Source organism: Microcaecilia unicolor, chromosome 1 (assembly GCF_901765095.1).
Source record: "Microcaecilia unicolor chromosome 1, aMicUni1.1, whole genome shotgun sequence".
Taxonomy (NCBI): domain Eukaryota; kingdom Metazoa; phylum Chordata; class Amphibia; order Gymnophiona; family Siphonopidae; genus Microcaecilia; species Microcaecilia unicolor.
Window position 1 is genome coordinate 373,224,060 of NC_044031.1, and position 23,659 is coordinate 373,247,718.

The 23,659-nt window shown below is 48.2% G+C and overlaps 1 protein-coding gene across 1 annotated transcript in view; it reads left to right on the plus strand.

Annotated features, from left to right (window-relative positions):
* Positions 1-23,659, plus strand: part of LOC115481200 — a 177,498-nt gene that overhangs the window by 77,584 nt on the left and 76,255 nt on the right. Inside the window, exons 7-8 of the mRNA XM_030220328.1 lie at positions 994-1,029; positions 1,186-1,299. Of these exons, the coding sequence (XP_030076188.1) occupies positions 994-1,029; positions 1,186-1,299 (150 nt within the window). The remainder of the gene's footprint in view (positions 1-993; positions 1,030-1,185; positions 1,300-23,659) is intronic.

Genomic DNA, 23,659 nt, shown 5'->3' on the forward strand with positions numbered 1-23,659 from the left:
TCAATGGGACATATCTAGTAATTCTCGAAAAATTGACATTGCAGCAGAAACGTGAGCAAGATGAGGTTCCAATCAAATCATTTGCCAAGCTTCTTGGGGTAGGGGCTGGGCCCACACTCACACCCACTGCAAAACAGCTGTCCCCAATCTTTTCAGCTTCATGTGATTCTCATTATATCATTAGCATTAGTCACATAGCTCTGTATATAAGGGATTTAGAAAAACAGGTACACCAAGAGTAGAGTAGAGAAAGGCTGTGTTTACACCCCCTCAAGGCCTGGAATATGCATAAGCCAGACAGGAGGAGAGAGACCGGTTCAGACACCCCCCCTTTAAATTCAGTACTTCTATTCTGCCTAAACCTTAAACACAGATTACAACATTGTACAGTAATACAAACTCAGTCATCATAATATTACAAATAAAATAATAAATTCAATTGGCAACTAATTCCAAACCTCATAAAATTTGACCTTATACTTCATAAATAGTTCATATGGTCTGACCATACAGCCATATTTTCAAGGTATTTCTAAAGATCTTATAAAAAGGTTGACGTAATTTAGTCAGTGACAATTTCAGTCTAACTGGACCCTGTCATGGAATCATCCTCTTCCTTGTATCGCATAAAAACATGTCATTAATGATGGAAGTTGAAACTGAATGTCATCTAAAGAAAGCAAATCTCTTCAAGAACTATATAAAGTCACAAAATGGTTCATATTGGCCGGAGCATACAATAGAGAGCATCAAAGTACAAAGAATGAAAGAAACAGCACAAAGGACTTTCAAGATAAGACCAAAGAAATGTGCTTTATTCGAGGATCTGACACAGGCCATGTTTCAGTGGCAGCGTGCTGGTGTCAGGGGTCAATCTCGAAATAGCACATAAAAATATATATGAAGGCAACATTAATTCAAATAAAGAAGCCAGTGTACGCTGTACAAAAATAGATCTTTGAACCCCCAATAAATATTTTGCACAACACTGAGCTAGAGGAAATGAAAACATGAACGACCCCAGCATGAGTAATTGAATGTTTTGCAGTTAAAGGACGTTGCATTTTCAGATCACAGGAGATGGGTCATCAGCATCAAAGACGTGGAAGCTTAAAATCTGTTTTTTAATATAAGATTTTCAGGGCTTACCGAACACTCCTAGACATGTTTATTTTCTCATCACAGGCTTTCCAGTTGTAACTTCTGTGTTTTCACTGAGTGTTAAACAAGAGGAAGATCTTCCCTTTACGGATCATCCTGAATCCGAGACATCTGAACAGATTCACCCATCTATAACAGGTAAATATAAAATTTACTTTTTATTTATTATTCATATTTATAAAAGTGTCTTATGAGCTCAAAATGAAAGATAGAACAAATACAGCATACTGAATATTTCTTTACAACACATGAAGACTGTTTGCAATTAGGTCAGATGCACTTAGGGCTAGATTCTATATATAGCGTCTAGAAAATCACTTCCGAAAAAGCGCTTTTCTGTAAGCCATACTTAAAAGTTGGGCGCGGTTTATAGAATTGCATTTATGCGCAGTAGTCACTTGTAAATATACGTGCTGCCATTTGCACCAACAAAAACGTGCAAATGCACACGCCTAAATTTATGTGCATAGCTGCAATTTCACATGTAACTAAAAACCACACCCCGAAATGCCCATGATCCTCCTATTTCTGCGTCCCCCTTTTTTGGGTTGCATGTAAAATTAATTTACACACATAAATGCCAATTAAATCTAATTAGTGCCAATTATTAAAAAGACAATTATTCTCACTAATTGGCTTGTTATTCCACTAAATCGCATGCTCGTACAAATTTGCTCATGCAAATTTTGGGGATGTTTATATAATTAGGAGGGGTTAATGTCTCCTCTTGAGGATTAAGTGAGTACACTTGCAGTAACTGGACAAGGGACAGTGTGCGGTAAGTTCTCTGTATTGACTGCACTTTGCATTCATTCTCTCCCCACAATCTGCCCCTTAACACAACATGTATTTAATGTGTGAATTAGCTCCCTGTGGAAACAGTGCACACTAATTTGCATGTTAACTGCTTAACACACTTTAATAAAGGGGCCCTAAAGTCTGCAGTGATGGGAAGCCACTGTAAGGAATATAAGGCCACTGTACAATAAAATCAGCATAATTTTATTTATTTGTTACATTTGTATCCCACATTTTCCCACCTATTTGTAAGCTCAATGTGGCTTACATAGTACGGAGAGGCGTTTGCAGACTCCGGTGTGAACAAATACAATTTGATGTTGTTGTAAAAATAATATATTTCTATTCTCCACCAATTACCTATAAGGTAATATGATAGGCATAAGAATATGTAAGAAAAAGGGGGAATTAAATATTATATTTGTTGAATTACATTAACCTGCACTGCAAGGTTTAAAGACATGCTCAGAACATAAAGACCATATATTTAACTTTAAAAGGTTTATGTACAATACAGGTAATGTAATAATGTTACAAGAGAGAGGCAGTTTTTAAGAATCTTTCACAAGTGGAAATGTGCTTTTCAAGATATCAAGTCTGGATTGTAAATTATGCTGGATATGGTAACTCACTTTGATAGAGTCTGCTGGTAGCTGGTTGGAGTGATGAAGCAGGTCCTTGCTGAAATAGAAGTCTTTCTTGCAGAGTTGTTGGAGCCTGGAGCTTGGAGAAAGTCTTGTCAGAGTGTGTTTGAAATCCGGGAGGAGGCAGATCCCCAGGAAGGGAGAGAGAGACCAGTCAGGAATCGATGAGCCAAGTGTCCAGAGGGCAGAAGCCAGCAGCTAGATAATTCAAGCCCCTTTTGTAGTAACTGGTCATCCTTGAGGCTTTGTCTGACCATCTGTGACAGGTACACATCCATAAGGCATCTGACAGGATTACAAGAGAAAGACTCAGACAGAGGGTAGGTGGGCTTCTTTGGTCAGATTAGATAGCTAGATGGGCTTTTCAGTCTGAGTCATTGTCTGAGAATAGGTGGAGTTTCACTGTCTTTTGTTAACTCCAGTCTCTGTGATCTTTGGAGATGTGTTGATGGACTTAGGTAATCACCCAGCTAGTTTTTGTTGTCAGTAGTTTCCAGGGGGAAGTGAAGTCTTTGGAGCTGTATATATATTTTTTTTTATTTGTATCTGATCCAGCAAAATCAATAACTCTGACAATTAAACTCATATCATGCTACATTGTGGTAAGATAAAGTTCATGTGGTAGAGCCACATTAGGAATCATAGAGCGGAAGAGTTGTGTTATGTTCCTTATGTGCTTTAGTTTTCTTGTGTAGCCGAGATCAGGCATTTAAGTTGGATCAGTAGGGTATGCCTTTTTAAAAAGGGTGGTTTTTAGTATTTTCTGGAAGTTTAGGTGGTCGTACATCGTTTTCAAGGCTTTTGGTAGCGCGGTCTACAGTTGTGTGCTTATGTAAGAAAAGCTGGATGCGTAGACAGATTTGTATTTAAGTCCTTTACAGCTTGGGTAGTGTAGATTTACATATGTTCGTGTTAATTCAGATGTGTTTCTGGTTGGTAAGTCGATTAAGTCTGTCATGTATCCAGGGGCTTCACCTTAGATGATTTTGTGAACCAGGGTGCAGATTTTGAAGGCAATGCATTCTTTGATTGGGAGCCAGTGTAATTTTTCGCGGAGGGGTTTAGCACTTTCAAATCGCGTTTTTCCAAACATAAACCTAGCTGCCATGTTTTGAGCGGTCTGAAGTTTCTTTAAGGTTTGTTCTTTGCATCCTACATAGATTCCATTGCAGTAATGGAAAGAAGGCAAATCCATCCAGCTCTGCCACCAAGAGGATTGAAACCCAGTGTGTCTTAAACGAAAGTGTTAGAAATAATGGCGGCTACTGGGTTCAAGGGAGCATTTCATGCAAATTGCCCCAGCTTTCTGGGAAGCCAGCTTCAGCTTTACTGCCATTCTCTACTCGTTGGCTAGCATTATCCTTTCTTTGGCCCTCTAAATTTTCATGAGTGAGCAAACATTCAAGCTCTCCATTAGATGTAGACTGAATTTCGGTTTTGGTTACGGCATCAAAACTGGCCCAAGGTTTGTCTCTTTGCGGATGATACAAGACATTGTAATAGGGTAGACACCCCAGAGGATGTAGATAGCATGAGGAGAGATCTAGCAAAGCTTGAACAATGTTCCAGAAGTTGACAACTAAGATTTAATTCTCAAAAAAGCAGGGTCATGTACTTGGGCAGCAAAAATCCAAGGGAATGGTATAGTATTTATTTTATTTTATTTATTTATTGCACTTGTATCCCACATTTTCCCACCTATTTGCAGGCTCAATGTGGCTTACAGAAATCTGTTATGGCATTACCGTAACAGAGAAGAAATACAATTGGTGTTACAAAGGGTTAATCAAGACAGGAGGGTCAGGTTATGCAGTTATACAGTTATGCAGTTATACAGTGAGACATTCTGAATAAAGGAGCGTAAGGGTTGTGTTCTATTCATTAAGGATTTTCGTGGTAGGCTTTGTTAAAGAGAGAGGTTTTCAAGGCTTTGCGGAAGCTATTTAGTTCATTGATTGTTTTCAAGTGGATTGGTAGTGCATTCCACATCTTCGTGCTTATGTAGGAGAAGCTGGACGTATGTGTTAACTTGTATTTGACCCCTTTGCAACTGGGGAAGTGTAGGTTGAGAGAGGTTCCACAAGATCTAGCATGTAGGTCGGGGCGTCTCCATGAATGATTTTATGAACAATCGTGCATATCTTGAACGTGGTGCGTTCTTTCAGTGGGAGCCAGTGTAGGTTCTTTCTTAAGGGTTTTGCACTTTCATATTTTGTTTTACCGAATATGAGTCTGGCTGCAGTATTTTGGGCTGTCTGGAGTTTCTTGACGGTTTGTTCTTTACAGCCAGCGTAGAGTGAGTTGCAGTAGTCCAGGTGGCTTAGTACTGGGGATTGTATTAGGATTCGAAAGATGGCCCTTGGGAAAAAAGGTTTTACTCTTTTGAGTTTCCACATGGAGTGGAACATCTTCTTCGTTGTGTTCTTCATGTGGTTTTCAAGTGTGAGATTTCGATCGATGGTAACTCCTAGAATTTTCAGATTGTTTGAAATGGGGAGGGAGAAGTTAGGGGTGGTTAAGGTGGTGAATTTCTTTGTATTGTGTTGTGATGTGAGTATAAGACATTGTGTTTTTTCCGCATTGAGTTTTAGCTGGAATGCATCTGCCCAGAGTGCATGATTTGGAAGCTTTGGTTAATTTCGTTGGTGATTTCCTTTAGGTCTTGTTTGAATGGGATGTAGATCGTGACATCATCTGCATATATGTATGGGTTAAGGTTTTGATTGTCTAATAGCTTGGCTAGTGGTATCATCATTAGGTTAAAGAGGGTTGGTGAGAGAGGGGATCCTTGGGGGACTCCATATTCAGGTATCCATGGGTCTGATGTTGCCATATTAGTTGTTACTTGGTATGATCTGGTTGTCAGGAATCCTCTAAACCAGTTAAGAACATTACCTCCAACTCCAAAGTATTCCAGGATATGTAGTAGTATTCCGTGGTTGACCATGTCGAAGGCACTGGACATATCAAATTGTAGAAGAAGTATGTTATTGCCAGTTGCAATTGTTTGTTTAAATTTGTTCATTAGGGTAACTAGTACTGTTTCAGTGCTGTAGTTCGCTCGAAATCCTGATTGAGATTCGTGTAAGATTGAGTATTTATTTAGGTAGTTTGTGAGTTGTTTCGTCACTGCACCTTCCATGAGTTTGGTTATTAACGGGATAGATGCTACTGGGCGGTAGTTGGTTAGGTCATTTGTGCTTTTCTTCGTGTCTTTAGGTAGTGGAGTCAGTAAAATATTTCCTTTATCCTTTGGGAAAAGACTATTTTGTAGCATGTAATTCAAGTGTTTCGTGAGGTCTTTTATAAATTGTTGGGGGGCGCTTCTTATCAGGTTGCTAGAACAAATGTCTAGTTTGCAGTGCGATTTGGCGTATCTTTTGAGTAATTGGGAGATATTTTCGGTCGATAGCGCATCAAAGTTGGTCCATGATCGGTCTGCTGGGTATTCCCTATGTATTGGGTCTAGGCACTCAAGGAGGTTAGCATAATCGATTGTGTTGCTGGGTATAGTAGCACGTAGTTTTATGATTTTCTCTTTGAAGTAGTTGGCTAGGTTGTTTGCTGATGGGGTGTCTGTGTTGTTGGAGGTAACCGGCGTGGTATTTAGTAGGTTGTTTACAAGTTGAAAGAGTTTATGTGTATCCTTGTAGCCTGGACCGATTTTAGTTTTATAATATGTTCTTTTAGTCTGTCTGATAGTGTATTTGTATTTTCTATGAATTGTTTCCAGGCATTGAGTGTTGGGTCGTCTTTTTTCTTGTTCCATGCCTGTTCAAGTCTTCTGACTTGTGTCTTTAGTTCTTCTTAGTATAGGGGGCAAAGTACTTGTTTGTATGAAAGAAGAGTGGAACTTAGGGGTGATTGTATTTGATGATCTTAAGGTGGGCTAACAGGTAGAAAGGAGAGACTGCCACTTAAATCCTCTGAGGCCACCTAACTCTCGATATTCAGGCCACTTACAAAAAATATAGGCAAGTTAGGGAAGAACTTGGGGTTATGTGGGTGAAGGCTGGTTCACACAGGACTCTGTTTCAAATTTAAAAAAAAAAAAAAAAATCTTCCCCCTGATCCCCTTCCGTCCTGACAAAGGTCCCCTCTTTCCCTCCCCAAGATCTATCTCTATCCCAGGTGGTTCAGTGGGTTTGTTGAGGGCAGGAATGCCGCCTCCTCGCTCCCACCTGTCTCAAATATGTCCTTTTCCATAACTGTAAAATTAAGGATTATACTCTTATTTTTTTTTATCCAACAGATGATGAATTTAGGAATAATAGTAAAAGAATAAGAATGTGCTATGAGCAGCAGATAGAGGAATGGAAACAGAACGATCCCTCCAGCGACAGCACAGATCCCTCAGATGACTGTGAGGGAGGTATCAAGAGCATAATACCAACCAGTGTGAAAGCAATAGCCCAGAAAGGAGAAAGATCAAACAGAGAAGAGAGAAATTGCAGCTACTGCCCAAAACATGTACAACCTGGAAAACTGGAAGGTGAGAGACATTTTAAAAGTGCTGATACTTGGCAAACCGTTACCATTGACTCAAATTTTATTGAGCCCCATATAAACAGGCTTAAGACTGAGGTTTATGAGTGTCAAGGTATGCACGAAACAAACCCATCTGGATGCTCTGAAGCCTCTGAAAATCCATTTAAAAGTTCTGAATGTGATAAATATTTCAGTGAGAAAAGGAACCTACAACTGCATAAAATGGTTCACACAGGACACAAACCCTTTAGATATTCTAAATGGAGCCTGCTAAGGCATAAAATAGCCCACATAGGACACAACCCTTTTAACTGTTCAGAATGTGATAAATGTTTCAAAATGGAAGCCCAGCTGAAAGTGCATGAAATGACTCATACTGGAGAGAAACCTTTTAAGTGTGGTCAATGTGATAAATGCTTTAAAAGTAAGTGTGAGCTGCAAAGGCATGAAGTGATTCATACAGGAGTGAAACCATTCAAGTGTTCAGAATGTAATAAATGTTTCGAAAGGAAGAGCTCGTTGAAACTCCATCAAATGACCCATACTGGAGAGAAACCTTTTAAGTGTCCTCAATGTGATAAATGCTTTAAAAGTAAGTGTGAGCTGCAAAGGCATGAAGTGATTCATACAGAAGAGAAACCATTTAATTGTCCAGAATGTGATAAATGTTTCAAAAGGAGGGCCCTACTGAAAGTGCATCGATTAACTCATACTGGAGAGAAACCTTTTCAGTGTAGTCAATGTAATAAGCGTTTCAACAGCAAGTGTGAGCTGCAAAACCATGAAGTGATGCACACAGAAGAGAAACCATTTAATTGTTCAGAATGTGACAAATGTTTCAAACGGAAGGGCCCACTGAAATTGCATCAAATGAATCACACTGGGGAAAAACCTTTTAAGTGTTCTCAATGTAACAAATGTTTCAAAAGGAAGTTTGAGCTGCAAAGCCATGAAGTGTCACATACAAAGGAGAAACCATTTAACTGTTCAGAATGTGATAAATGCTTCAAAAAGAAGGCTGAGCTAAAATGGCATGAAAGGGCTCATACAAGAGAAACACCATTTAAATGTTTAGGATGTGAAAAATGTTTTAAAAGCAAGTGTGAGCTGAAGAAACATGAACTGACTCATACAAGAGAGAAACCATTTAACTGTCCAAAATGCGATAAAAGCTTCAAAAGGAAGGCTGAGCTGAAAAGGCATGAAATGTCCCATACTGGAGAGAAACCTTTTAAATGTTCTCAATGTGATAAATGTTTCAAAAGCAAGTATGAGCTGAAAGTGCATGAAAAAATTCACGCAGGGGAAAAACCCTTTAAATGTTTAGAATGTGATAAAGGTTTCTCTCAGAAAAAGAACCTGCAACTGCATAAAATGGCTCACACAGGACATAAACCATTTAAATGTTCAGAATGTGATAAATGTTTCAAAAGGGAAGCCCACCTGAAAGTGCATGAAATGACTCATACTGGAGAGAAACCTTTTAAGTGTGGTCAATGTGATAAATGCTTTAAAAGTAAGTGTGAGCTGCAAAGGCATGAAGTGATTCATACAGGGGAGAAACCATTTAATTGTTCAGAATGTCATAAATGTTTCAAAAGGAAGTCTGACCTGCAACGGCATAAAAGGATTCATACAGGAGACAAACCATTTAAATATTCTGAGTGTGACACTAGTTTCAGTCAGAAAGGAAACTGTAGCTGCATAAAATGAGTCACACAGGATAGAAACAATTTAAATGTTCAGAATGTCATAAATGTTTCAAAAGTAAGGCTGAGCTGCAATGGCATGAAAAGACATACAATAAACCAGTTAAATATTCAGAATGTCATAAATGTTTTAGAAGTGAAGCCCAGCTGCAATGATATATAGAGGTATATTTTCAAAGCAGTTAGACTTACAAAGTTCCGGAAGTTTGTAAGTCTAAGTGCTTTGAAAATGAGCCACATAGTGACTCATATGGGAGAAAACCAATTTAAATACTCTGAATGTGGTAAAGGTTTCAGTGTAAAAGACCATTTGTAATGCATTAAATGATTTATTTGAATAGTTTCTTTTGTATCAATTCTTACTCAGATATTTCAGAAGCAATGCTGAGCTGCAATGTCATATAGCGATTCATATGAGACAAACTAAATGTTTTTGAATGTGATGTACATTTCAGTCACAAAAGCAATTTGCAGTGGCATGAAATGACTCACATGGGGTCCTTTGATTATTGTAATAAAATGACCCCACTTTACTGGGTTGGTGTTGTGACAGCTCTCCACTATTTGATAAAAGTTTCAGTCAGAAAAGGAACTTGCAATTGGGTAAAATGGCTCACATAGGACATAAATCATATACGTTTTCTAAATATGATAAATCTTTCAAAAGAAAATGTGAACTGAAATGACATGAAATTACTCACACAGCATTTGGAGGCAGCAACAGAGAAGGTTTCTGTGATAGCTGAAGTGGAGATGGAGAGAAGAGCCCCAGAAATGTAAGATAGCATAATGGAATCCTGGTCCAATAACTTAAAACTTAAATTTAACAGAGATAAGAACTAAATTCTTAATCATAACAAATCCTTATCAACCATTTAATTCCAATCATTTTACCATTGATAACACATTAGACGCACTGGAGACCAATCAACCAACAACTATTATACGAGCCACAGGTAACTAAAGTAGTGTCCAACATCTTCAATTCACTGTGGAAATTAAAAAGATTAAGACCATACTTTCTAACTCGTTCTTCAGATCCCTTACCCAATCACTAGTACTATCCAAATTCGACTATTGTAATGCCATTTGTGCTGGACTAAAAACTTCTCTAATCAAAAAATTACAGTCTGCCCATCTAGTACTTAAGAGTTCCCCGCTACTCTAAAGCAACCCCATTGTTATTAAAACTACTTGGGCTTCCAATTAATGCATGTTTCACATTAAAGTTATGTACATTTGTCTACCAAATAATTTATGGTTTGTCTCCATCATATATGCAAAACCTTATTGAGCTGTCGACAAGAAATATTAATAAGTCTTCCAGAGACCCCCTTGCCTTATATTACCTACAATGTAATGAAATTAAATATAAAAAGACTCATACTGCTGGTTTCTCATATCAATGTACCAAGCTGGAACTCACTACCTAAACAACTACGGCACTAAAAAGAATACTCATTTCGTAAAATGCTAAAAACATACCTGGTAAAATTGATTATTGCTGATGGAAGAATTCAACCCAATATTTAATACACCACAGATTTAAAATCTTATTGTTTCCCTTACCTGTCACCCAATGTTTCTTTATTTTTTTTTTACTTTTATGTCAAGAATTCTTTTCTTTTCTTTTGAGTGGCTCGTGCCAAATCGGGGAAAACTTGTATCTTTTGTCTCAAGAAAGAGTCACTAATATGCCTGAGATATGACCGAAGAATGTTATTTCAATCAGGCTCAAGTGCAAATGTTACCAATAGTGTCGTTCTTTCAGAAATAAGTTCAAGAGAAGATTTAAATTAGTAGGAGGATCAGCTTGAGGTTTATCTTTAGATAATCCAGGTATTCCTGTTATATATTGGGTTTCTTAAGCATATCCAAAGCATTTATCAAAGGAGATTTTGGAAAGTTCAAAAATCTCAAGTTGTTCCTGCATCCATTATTTTCAAGGAATTCTAACTTTCTTTCTTGGATTTATCTTTCTTTAATTAAAGCCTCTGTAAGATTTTGTAATTTCTCAATTCTCCTTCTATTTTCAAAGTTTTAATACTCTGCTCTTGAATTTGATCGGACAATATCTGATTAGATTTTTTAAAATCAGTTATTTCACCCTTAACTGAAGTATTCATCAAAAGCAAGATATTGTTCACGCCCTGAATGGCATCCCATAATGTATTCATAGTCACCACTGCAGGTCTCATTAATCCTCCGGTACACATGGTCCCGATCTCCTGGGCAGTAGAAGCAGTATCTCGTAAAGAGTCCTGCATTGATGTCTTTTTACCCAGGGTTGAAGTACTCATGGGTCCTCCTACAAGCGCTGAGGGTCTAGGAAATTCCGAGGCCTCAGAATGCCATGACCCCACGAGTATCGAATCGCCTCCGGGTTGCGGAGGTACTGTGTAAGATGGAGGACTGTCTTGCTCCGCCAAAGGTTGAGCAGATTCCGGGTGTGAGCTCTTGGATCCGGCCGGAGACGGCGGAGTAAACCCCTCCTCCAGAGGACAGCCGACCCACCCCCACTCTTCGCCTGGGAAGGCCGCCGTTCCCCGGAAGTTGAGCCTCCAGGTGCGGGCAGCCTACAGGGCTTCGGGAACAGGGGGTGGACAGGCTTCTGGAAGAAGCAGACAGCGAACAAGGAGAGTCAGTAGCAGGCAGTGGTCGAGACAGGCAGCGGTCCAGGAGAGTCAGTAGCAGGCAGTGGTCGAGACAGGCAGTGTCTGATAGCAAGGTACAGAGTTCCATCCAACGATGCGGAGCTCTCAGGAACGAGAAGCCGAAGCACTGGCCAAGAGGAGTGGTGCTCCTTAAGTAGGCCTTCCCATTAGCGTGAGGCCCCAGCTGGTGCTTCCTGCGGATGAGCCCTTCCGTATCCAATCCAAGATGACGCCAGCCACCGCTTCCCCTGCTTGGCCCCGCAACCGGAAGAGACGCCAGCTATCCACTGCCGGCGCCATGTTGCAGGGGGTCCCTAGCGGAACTGGAAGGCTGGCCACCGGCAGGAACAACCGGCGATCTTCTGCCGCTGGACTAAGGTAATGGCCGCCTTTCCCTTCTGGTTGGCGATGGCTGGCCACCGGAGGCCCCGCGGCGAAGGCCGGCCATCCCTGGCGGCCCCGGGTCCCACGGTCCACCGGCGCCAGTGGCGAGCAAGGGCGTTGGTCCCGGCGGAAGACGGGACAGTATCCCCCCTGGAAGACCCCCTTCCTGCCCGGGGACCGGGTTTCTGTGGATAGCGTAGATGAAATTCCTGTACGAGGTCCGGAGCGTGTACATTGGAATCCGGCTCCCATGAGTTATCCTCTGGGCCAAAGTGTTTCCAAGAGATGAGGTAATACAGTCTCCCTTTTTTCCACTTGGAGTCTACAATTTCCTGAACCTCAAACTCAGGATCTGGTTCAGAATCCGGAATCACTGATGCCTCCCCTCGTGGATGCCAGCGGGACTTCTGAAATGGTTTCAGGAGGGACACGTGGAATGCATTGTGTACCCGCAGAGACCGGGATAGGCGAAGCCGGTAGGTGACAGTTCCAATCCGCTCCTGAATGGAGAAGGGTCCGATGAAGCGTGGCGCTAGCCGTCGAGACGGCAGCCGGAGCCGCAGGTGCTTGGTGCTTAGCCAGACAGACCTCTGCCCTGGTTGGAATACAGGAGCGGGGCGTTGGCGGCGGTCCGCGTATAGTTTGTACTTGGCAGCCGCCCTCCGCAGCTGCTCGCGGACCACCTTCCAGGTGTCCTGCATACTATTCAGGACCTGCTGTACCTGAGGAATATCTAGTTCCGAGGAGGTAGCCGGGGGTGCCGGCCGAACACCACAGAGAATGGAGACTGCTGGGAGGCTGAGTGTAGGCTATTATTGTAGGCGAATTCTGCCCAAGGAAGGAGTGCCACCCAGTTGTCCTGGCGGTTGTTCACAAAAGCTCGGAGGAACCCCTTCAGGGTTTGGTTAATACGTTCCACCATCCCGTTAGTCTGAGGATGGTAGGCCGACGAGAAATGGGCCTTGACTCCTAAGGCGGCACATAACGCCTTCCAAAACCGGAAGATGAATTGGGTTCCCCGGTCGCTAATGATCCGTACGGGGAGCCCATGCAGGCGGAAGATGTGCTGGACGAAGCAGGAGGCCAGCGTGGCTGCTGAGGGCAGTCCCTTCAGGGGAATGAAGTGGGCCATTCTGGAGAACCGGTCCACTACCACCCAAATGACCGTATGCCCCTGGGAGCGAGGTAAATCGGTGATGAAGTCCATGGAGAGCTCCTCCCAGGGGCCTTGCGGTACCGGCAAGGGCTGGAGTTCCCCCCCACGGCCGCCCTACCGTTGACTTGGTCCGGGCGCAAACGGGGCAGGAGGACACAAATTGAAGCACATCCTGTGCCATCCGTGGCCAGTGGTATTGTCGTGCGAGTAAGTGCAACGTTTTATAGAACCCAAAATGCCCCACGAACGCTGACGAGTGGGCCCAGTGCATCGCTCTCCTTCGGTCTTGGCGAGGTACCAGCGTTCTGGTAGGTACTAGGGCCGTAGGCATGGCTGGCAGACATTCCGGGTTCAACATGGGCTGCGAGTCCTCAGGCTCCTCGGGGACCTCGAACGCCCGGGAGAGGGCGTCGGCAAGAATGTTCTTTTCTGCGGGCCGGAACATTAGGCGAAACTGGAATCGGGCAAAAAATAGGGACCACCGAGCCTGTCGGGGATTGAACCTCTTGGCCCCTTGAAGATACAACAGGTTCTTGTGGTCGGTTATTACTGTGAAAATATGTTCGGCGCCCTCCAACAGATGCCTCCATTCTTGCAGGGCCAACTTGAGGGCCAGGAGCTCCCGATCCCCCACAGTGTAGTTCCTTTCGGCGGGGGAGAACTTTCGTGAGAAGAAGAAGCACGGCAGTCGTTTCCCCGCGGATGTGATTTGAGCGAAGATGGCCCCGGCCCCCACGGCCGAAGCGTCCACCTCCACCACGAAAGGTTTACTCGGGTCTGGACTTCGGAGGATGGGAGCCGACAGGAAAGCCCTCTTTAGAGCAACAAACGCCTCCACCGCCGAGGCTGGCCAGTGCTGTACATCCGCTCCCTTCCGGGTGAGAGCAGTCAAGGGCGCCGTGACCAGGGAGTAGTGCTCTATGAACTGGCGATAATAGTTGGCAAAGCCCAAGAATCTTTGTAGGGCCTTCAAGTTCTGCGGCTGTGGCCAGTCTCGAATCGCTTTCACTTTGTCCGGGTCCATTTGGAACCCATGCCCGGAGATAATATAGCCCAAGAAGGGCACCACTACCTCGTGAAACACGCACTTGCTTAACTTGGCATATAATCGGTGTTGCCTTAGGCGCCTGAGGACCTCGGTTACATGGTCCACATGTTCCTGTGGAGACCGGGAAAATACCAGGATGTTGTCTAGGTAGACAACCACAAATGAGTAGAGGAGATCATGAAACACGTGGTTGATAAACTTTTGAAAAACCGCCGGGGCATTACATAGTCCGAAGGGCATAACCAAGTACTCGAAATGCCCCTCGTGCGTATTGAACGCGGTTTTCCACTCATCACCCCGTCGAATCCGTATCAGATTATACGCTCCTCTCAGATCCAACTTCGTGAATACCCGGGCTCCCTGGAGTCTGTCAAACAACGCTGGAATTAAGGGCAACGGGTACCGGTCCTTAATCGTGATGGCGTTCAGGGCCCGGTAATCGATACAAGGCCTGAGGGTTCCGTCTTTCTTACTGACAAAGAAAAAGCCGGCTCCCGCCGGGGAGGACGATGCTCAGATGAATCCCTTCTCCAGATTTTCTTGAACATAGGCCCACATGGCCGCTGATTCCCCACGGGAGAGGGTATACAACCGCCCGGGAGGTGGCATCCGGTCCGGCATGAGATTAATAGCACAATCAAAATGCCGGTGCGGGGGCAACCTATCCGCCTCTACTTGGTTAAAGACATCCGCGTAGGCCTGGTATTCCTTAGGTAAGGTCGCCTTGCAGGCTAGCAGTTTTCCCGGGGTGGTTGTCAGTACCGAGCAAGGGCTCCCTTCCGGGGTTAGACACTGCTCTGAGCAATACTTTCCCCAGCCTCGTATGTGCCCCGACGTCCAATCAATCAAGGGTGAATGACGGCGTAGCCATGGCAGACCCAACACTAGGGGATGAATGGACTTAGGCATTATCAAGAATTGGATCTTCTCCTGATGCTGCTGGGCTACTCTTAACTCCACCGGCGGAGTGAGTCGGGAGATGGGATTGGGTAATACTGTTCCCTGAATGGACGTCACCTGCACAGCCTGGTTGCACTCCTGCGCCGGTAGTTGCCATTGCTCAAACAGTTCCAAACTAATAAAGTTTCCCCCAGCCCCTGAGTTCAACAGGGCTTGGGTCTGGATTGAATGGTCTTGCCACTGGAGGGTCACTGCTATGGTGAACAGATCGTCAGGAGGGGGCCCCGAGTGACCCAAGACCAACCCCTCACGGGGCCTGGGTTCGGCGTTTCCCGCCGGTCGAGTAGGGACACGCCTGAATCAAGTGTCCCGCTTCCCCACAGTAGAAACACAGGTTATTCCGGCGTCGCCGGTTACGCTCTGAGGCAGCCAGTCACTGCCGGCCCACGAGCATGGGCTCCTCCGGAACACCGCCCTGCCCAGCGGAAGGGTCTCGAGGTGAAGGAACCCTCCGGGGCCGCGGCCCGGGAGCCGCCGTCCTGTGCTGTTCGGCCCATTCCCGGGCCCTCTCCCGGAAGCGCGAATCAATCCGGGTACAGAGCGTGATCAAAGCATCCAAGGTGGAGGGAAGGTCCCGTCCGGCCAGTTCGTCCTTGATGCGACCCTGCAATCCTTGCCAAAAGATCGCGGACAGGGCCTCAGAGTTCCACCGCAGTTCTGAGGCTAAGGTACGGTCTTCCCAGGACATCAAAGACGAGCCGGAATCGGCGCTGGAATTCTTCAAAGTCCGTAAGCATGGGGTCCCGTTGTTCACAGAGGGGTGAAGCCCAGGCCAAGGCCGGCCCGGTGAGTAGGGAGATCACATAGAAGACCTTCGTTCGGTCGGAGGTGAAGGCCTCCGGTTGCATCTCGAAGTAGAGATAGTGAATGATACATACCTGTAGCAGGTGTTCTCCGAGGACAGCAGGCTGATTGTTCTCACGACTGGGTGACGTCCGCGGCAGCCCCTACCAACCGGAAGAAGCTTCGCGGGCGGTCCGCTCGCAGGGCACGCCCACCGCGCATGCGCGGGCCGTCTTCCCGCCCGTGTGCGACCCGTTCCCGCCAGTTGAATGACAAGCAAAAATGATGAAACGCAACTCCAAAGGGGAGGAGGGAGGGTAGGTGAGAACAATCAGCCTGCTGTCCTCGGAGAACACCTGCTACAGGTATGTATCATTCACTTTCTCTGAGGACAAGCAGGCTGCTTGTTCTCACGACTGGGGTATCCCTAGCTCTCAGGCTCACTCAAAACAAGAACCCCAGGTCAATTGAACCTCGCAACGGCGAGGATACAACAGAAAATTGACCTACGAAGAACAACTAACTGAGAGTGCAGCCTGATCAGAATAAATGCGGGTCCTGGAGGGTGGAGTTGGATTTACACCCCAAACAGATTCTGCAGCACTGACTGCCCGAACCGACTGTCGCGTCGGGTATCCTGCTGGAGGCAGTAATGTGATGTGAATGTGTGGACAGATGACCACGTCGCAGCCTTGCAAATCTCTTCAATAGTGGCTGACTTCAAGTGGGCCACTGACGCTGCCATGGCTCTAACACTATGAGCCGTGACATGACCCTCAAGAGCCAGCCCAGCCTGGGCGTAAGTGAAGGAAATGCAATCTGCTAGCCAATTGGAGATGGTGCGTTTCCCGACAGCGACCCCTAGCCTGTTAGGGTCGAAAGACACAAACAATTGGGCGGACTGTCTGTTGGGCTGTGTCCGCTCCAAGTAGAAGGCCAATGCTCTCTTGCAGTCCAATGTGTGCAACTGACGTTCAGCAGGGCGGGTATGCGGCCTGGGGAAGAATGTTGGCAAGACAATTGACTGGTTAAGATGGAACTCCGACACCACCTTCGGCAGGAACTTTGGGTGGGTGCGGAGCACTACTCTGTTGTGATGAAATTTGGTATATGGAGCATGAGCTACCAGGGCTTGAAGCTCACTGACCCTACGAGCTGAAGTAACTGCCACCAAGAAAATGACCTTCCAGGTCAAGTACTTCAGATGGCAGGTATTCAGTGGCTCAAAAGGAGGTTTCATCAGCTGGGTGAGGACGACGTTGAGATCCCATGACACTGCAGGAGGCTTGATAGGGGGCTTTGCAAAAGCAAGCCTCTCATGAATCTAACGACTAAAGGCTCTCCAGAGATGGCTTTACCTTCCACACGATAATGGTAAGCACTAATCGCACTAAGGTGATTCCTTACTGAGTTGGTCTTGAGGCCAGACTCTGATAAGTGCAGAAGGTATTCAAGCAGGTTCTGTGCAGGGCAAGAACGAAGTTCTAGGGCCTTGCTCTCACACCAAACGACAAACCTCGTCCACTTGAAAAAGTAACTCTTTTTAGTGGAATCCTTCCTAGAGGCAAGCAAGACACGGGAGACACCCTCAGACAGACCCAACGCAGTGAAGTCTACGCCCTCAACATCCAGGCTGTGAGAGCCAGGGACTGAAGGTTGGGGTGCAGCAACGCTCCGTCGTTCTGCGAAATGAGAGTCGGACAACACTCCAATCTCCACGGTTCTTCTGAGGACAACTCCAGAAGAAGAGGGAACCAGATCTGACGGGGCCAAAAGGGCGCTATCAGAATCATGGTGCCGCGGTCTTGCTTGAGCTTCAGTAAGGTCTTCCCCACCAAAGGTATGGGAGGATAAGCATACAGGAGGCCGGTCCCCCAATGAAGGAGAAAAGCATCCGACGCTAGCCTGCCGTGTGCCTGAAGTCTGGAACAGAACAGAGGCAGCTTGTGGTTGGTCTGAGAGGCAAAAAGGTCCACCGAGGGGGTGCCCCACTCTCGGAAGCTCTTGCGTACCACTCTGGAATGGAGCGACCACTCGTGCGGTTGCATGACTACTGCTCAGTCTGTCGGCCAGACTGTTGTTTACGCCTGCCAGGTATGTGGCTTGGAGAAGCATGCCGAACTGGCAGGCCCAACGCCACATCCCGACGGCTTCCTGACACAGGGGGCGAGATCCGGTGCCCCCCTGCTTGTTAGTGTAATACATTGCAACCTGATTGTCTGTCCGAATTTGGATAATTTGGCAGGACAGCCGATCTCTGAAAGCCTTCAGTGCGTTCCAGATCGCTCGGAGCTCCAGGAGGTTGATCTGCAGATCCTTTTCCTGGAGGGACCACAGACCCTGGGTGTGGAGCACATCGACATGAGCTCCCCACCCCAGGCGAGATGCATCCGTCGTCAGCACTTTCATGGGCTGTGGAATTTGGAATGGACGTCCCAGGGTCAAATTGGTCCGAATGGTCCACCAGAGCAGTGAAGTGCGGCAACTGGTGGAGAGGCGGATGACATCCTCTAGATTCCCGGTGGCTTGGAACCACTGGGAAGCTAGAGTCCATTGAGCAGATCTCATGTGAAGACGAGCCATGGGAGTCACATGGACTGTGGAGGCCATATGACCCAGAAGTCTCAACATCTGCCGAGCTGTGACCTGCTGAGACGCTCTGGTCTACGAAGCCAGGGACAGGAGGTTGTTGGCCCTCGCTTCGGGAAGGAAGGCCCGAACCGTCTGGGTATTCAGCAGAGCTCCTATGAATTCCAGAGACTGGGTTGGCCAGAGATGGGACTTTGGGTAATTTATCACAAACCCCAGCAGCTCCAAGAGTTGAATAGTGCACTGCATGGACCGGAGGGCTCCTGCCTCCGAGGTGTTCTTGACCAGCCAATCGTCGAGATATGGGAACACGTGCACTCCCAGCTTGCGTAGATACGCCGCCACCACCACGAGGCACTTTGTAAACACCCGTGGGGCAGAGGCAAGCCCAAAGGGCAGCACACAATACTGAAAGTGCCGTGCGCCCAGGCGTAATCTGAGATACTGTCTGTGAGCTGGCAGTATCGGGATGTGAGTGTATGCGTCCTTTAAAATCCAGGGAACATAGCCAATCGTTTTTCTGAATCATTGGCAGAAGGGTGCCCAGGAAAGCATCCTGAACTTTTCTTGGACCAGAAATTTGTCAGGCCTCTCAGGTCTAGGATGGGACGCATCCCCCTGTTTTCTTTTCCACAAGGAAGTACCTGGAATAGAATCCCTGCCCTTCCTGCCCGGGTGGTACTGGCTCGACCGCATTGGCGCTGAGAAGGGCGGAGAGTTCCTCTGCAAGTACCTGCTTGTGATGGGAGCTGAAGGATTGAGCTCCCGGAGGACAATTTGGTGGAAGGGAGGCCAAATTTAGGGCGTATCCGCACCACACTATTTGGAGAACCCACTGATCGGAGGTTATGAGAGGCCACCTTTGGTGAAAAAATTGTAACCTCCCTCCGACCGGCAGATCGTCCGGCACGGACCACTTTGAGGGCGGCTATGTTCCCGTGGATCCAGTCAAAAGCCCGTCCCCGGCTTTTGCTGTGTAGGCGCAGGGGGCTGCTTAGGCGCACACTGTTGACGAGAACGAGCGCGCTAGGGCTGTCCCTGTGCCTGTCGAGGCCTTCGGGCCGGCTGGATGTACTACGCTTGGCAAAAGCATAGGGCGCAGCCTGCCGGGCCCGGGAAAAACGTCCACCTGGCTGAGGTGGATGCTGAAGGCGCCCGGTGGGAGAGCTTGTCGAGGGCGGTTTCCCGCTGATGCAGTTGGTCCACCAGCTGCTCGACCTTCTCACCAAAATATCCCCCCGGCAAGGGACGTCGGCCAGTCTCTGCTGGGTGCGGTTGTCCAGGTCAGAGGCACGCAGCCATGAGAGCCTGCGCATCACTATACCTTGGGCCGCAGCACGAGATGCCACGTCACAGGTGTCATAGATACCCTGGACAGGAACTTTCTGCACGCCTTCAGCAGCCTGACCACCTCCTGATAAGGCCTGGACTGCTCCGGCGGGAGCTTATCAACCAGGTCCGCCAGTTGCTTCACAGTGTTCCGCATGTGTATGCTCGTGTAGAGCTGGTAAGATTGGATGCGGGTCACGAGCATGGAAGATTGGTAGGCCTTCCTCCCAAACGAGTCCAGAGTGCGAGACTCCCGCCCCGGGGGCGCCGAGGCGGTATCCCTCGAACTCCGTGCCCTCTTGAGAGCAGAATCCACGACCGCCGAGTCATGGGCAATTGGGGCCGCATTACTCTGGGTCCGAGTGGATTCTGTACTGGGACTCTGCTTTCTTGGGAATGGTGGGATTAGATAATGGTCTCATCCAGTTCCGAAGCAGTGTCTCTTTGAGGACATTGTGCAACGGCAACCGTGGAGGACTCTCTAGGTGGTGATGGATAGTCGAGGACCTCGAGCATCTCAGCCCCTCGGCTCGTCCACAGAGACCACGGGGAAGGGAATGCATATAGACATATCCCTAACAAAGGAGGCAAAGGAGAGGCTCTCAGGAGGCGAGAGCTTCCTCTCCGGTGAAGGCGTGGGATCAGAGGGGAGGCCCACAGACTCCTCTGAGGAGAAATATCTGGGGTCCTCCTCTTCCCCCCACAAGGCCCTCTTCCTCGGTATCGACATAAGCTCATGTATCTGAGTCCTTAACCGGGCCCGGCTCGACGTCGAGGCAACCGAGGCCTCGGTGTCGTCGAGCGTGGACTCCCGCGCCGGCGTGGACGAAGCTCCCTCCATCGACGTCGACGGGACTCCACCTGCGTGGCGGTCGAGACCGTGCGCCGCAAGCGGCGTCGAAGGCCTCGGCACCGGGCTAGAGCTCGCCGGCGCCACAGTCACGGTGCCGAGGCGCAAGCACCCCGGCGCCGGCACAGCCTGGCGCTCAGCCCTTCCAGGATCCCCGGAAGGATGGCTCGGAGGCACTCGTCCAGGCCCGCTGTCGGGAAAGACGGGGGGGCCGGTAGAGGCGTCGGTGCCGGAAGCTGCTCGGGTCCAGGAGACTGCACCGAAGTGCTGGGACCCTGATGCGTCGGTACCTCCACTACCGAGGGGGACCTCTCCTCTCGACGCGGACGCTTCGGCGTCGACTCCTCGCCAGCACCGAGGGCCGGGCGCACTGATGGGGTCCGATGACGGTGCTTTTTCTGTTTTTTTGCGGTTGCCCGTCATCGGCGCCCGGTGGAACTGAGGAGGAGGAGGTCGATCCCCCTCGGTCTCGAGGGGCCGGGTCAGACAGGGTTCGGTCCCGAGGGCCATGGGCAGAGGGAGTGACCGGGGCCGATTGCCCACGCGGCCTCTCACCCCTACCATCACCGGAGGACCGGCGGGCCGACGGGACCTGTACTCCTGGGGTCGATGCCATCGGTGCTGATTTCGCGGACATCGATACCGGTACCGAAGAACCGGCCGTCAATACCGATGCCGTCGACGTCGAGGGGCCGGCGCAAGTTCCAAAAAGACGGTCCAGAAGAACTTGCCTCGCAACCTGAGTCCGTTTCCGGAGACCAAGACACAAAGAACACGACTTGATATTGTGCTCCGGCCCGAGGCACTGGAGGCACCAAGCGTGGGTGTCGGTCTGCGAGATCGGCCGGCCGCACCGATCACACTTCTTAAATCCACTCGGGACCTTCGAGGACATCAACGGAAAAATCGCGTCGGCGAAATTAAAGTCGTCGATGGTGGCGGTAAATCACACCTCGAAAAATAAATCGACCGCGCGGCCACAAGGCTGCAACGCGACGCCCCCGCTAGAAAACGAGGGAAAAAACAAGCGCGTTCGCTCTTTTTTTTTTTTTTTTAACAAGAAAAGAAAAAGGTCCGGAACGCGCGGGAACCAGAACAAAAAATTAAGAATTTCGCGAACAACGCGACGGTTTTTCCGGGACTGACAGAGAGAGCGGCGACGCACGACTCTCTCCAGCGCGGAAAAAAACAAGACTGGCAGGAACGGTCGCGCACGGGCGGGAAGACGGGCCGCGCTATGCGCGGTGGGCCGTGCCCTGCGTGCGGACCGCCCGCGAAGCTTTCTTCCGGTTGGTGGGGGCTGCCGCGGACGTCACCCAGTCGTGAGAACAAGCAGCCTGCTTGTCCTCGGAGAATACATTGGTTCAGGAATCCCCGGCAGTTCTCGGGGGTGTGCCATTGAACCGACTAGGCTCGGGAAAGCGGGGCCCCGAAAATGTGGCACTTGTACGGGAACCCGCTGGTGAAGCCTGCGCCTGGGTTTGCCTGGAGTTGATCTGTGAACACACATTCTGGAACGCCCCCGAGGAGGGCATTCAATTGTTCCTGTTGCTGCTGCAGGATCCTCGCCAGGTCCCTCAAGTCAGGTTGGAGTCGGCGAGCTCATGGCTTCGGCTACTGTCTTGCTCCGCCAAAGGTTGAGCAGATTCCGGGTGTGAGCTCTTGGATCCAGCCGGAAACGGCGGAGTAAACCCCTCCTTCTCCAGAGGACAGCCGACCCACCCCCACTCTTCGCCTGGGAAGGCCGCCGTTCCCCGGAAGTTGAGCCTCCAGGTGCGGGCAGCCTACAGGGCTTCGGGAACAGGGGGCGGACAGGCTTCTGGAAGAAGCAGACAGCGAACAAGGAGAGTCAGTAGCAGGCAGTGGTCGAGACAGGCAGCGGTCCAGGAGAGTCAGTAGCAGGCAGTGGTCCAGGAGAGTCAGTAGCAGGCAGTGGTCGAGACAGGCAGTATCTGATAGCAAGGTACAGAGTTCCATCCAACGATGCGGAGCTCTCAGGAACGAGAAGCCGAAGCACTGGCCAAGAGGAGTGGTGCTCCTTAAGTAGGCCTTCCCATTAACGTGAGGCCCCAGCTGGTGCTTCCTGCGGATGAGCCCTTCCGTATCCAATCCAAGATGACGCCAGCCACCGATTCCCCTGCTTGGCCCGCAACCGGAAGCGACGCCGGCTATCCACTGCCCGGTGCCATGTTGCAGGGGGTCCCTAGCGGAACTGGAAGGCCGGCCACCGGCAGGAACAACCGGCGATCTTCTGCCGCCGGACTAAGGTAATGGCCGCCTTTCCCTTCTGGTTGGCGAAGCCGGCCACCGGAGGACCCGCGGCGAAGGCCGCCATCCCTGGCGGCCCCGGGTCCCACGTCCACCGGCGCCAGAAGCGAGGAGGCGCGCGTTTGGTCCTGGCGGAAGACGGGACAAGGACTCAAACGTCCATCCCTTCAATGCTGCACTCGACTCTCGGAAGGAGCCGAGTCAATCAAAGTAGGTGTTTGTCTCCAGGGATCCCAACTCGAAGCTCTCCAAAGTCTTCTGGCGAGAAGCGGGGATGGGCGGTGGAACCGCAGTCTTCCCCTTTCTCTTCCCCATCCTAGGATCAGAAAGATAAATCCTTCGTCAGAGCATTGTTAAAACTCAAGAGCTGCAGGTCCCGACTTCCACTCCTGACAGGAGAATTTGGAATGGGTAAACATTACTCCTATGAAATGGCCTGAAGTAACAAAAAAAGAGCCCCAAATTGGAAGAGTCCTGGCCCAGATGGAGTGACCAATGTTTGGCTCAAACAGTTAACATCTGTCCACCAAGACATGGCAAATTGCAAAATCAATTGATCAGGCAGCCAGATCTGATATCTCAACTGGCTGATATCAAGCAGAACACTTCTTCTTCCAAAAGGAAATCCAAGTAACATTCTTCAAAATTAGACTGATAATATCTACCTACAGTCTATAAGCTATTCACTGCATTAGATGCTGATAGAATATACAATCATATATATTCTATTAACATCATAGCGATAGAGCAGAAGGCGAAGAACACTGCAAAATCGGAGGACCATATACCACTATGTAAAAGAGTGCCAGAGTTGCTGTTTTTTTATGGAAGAACACTG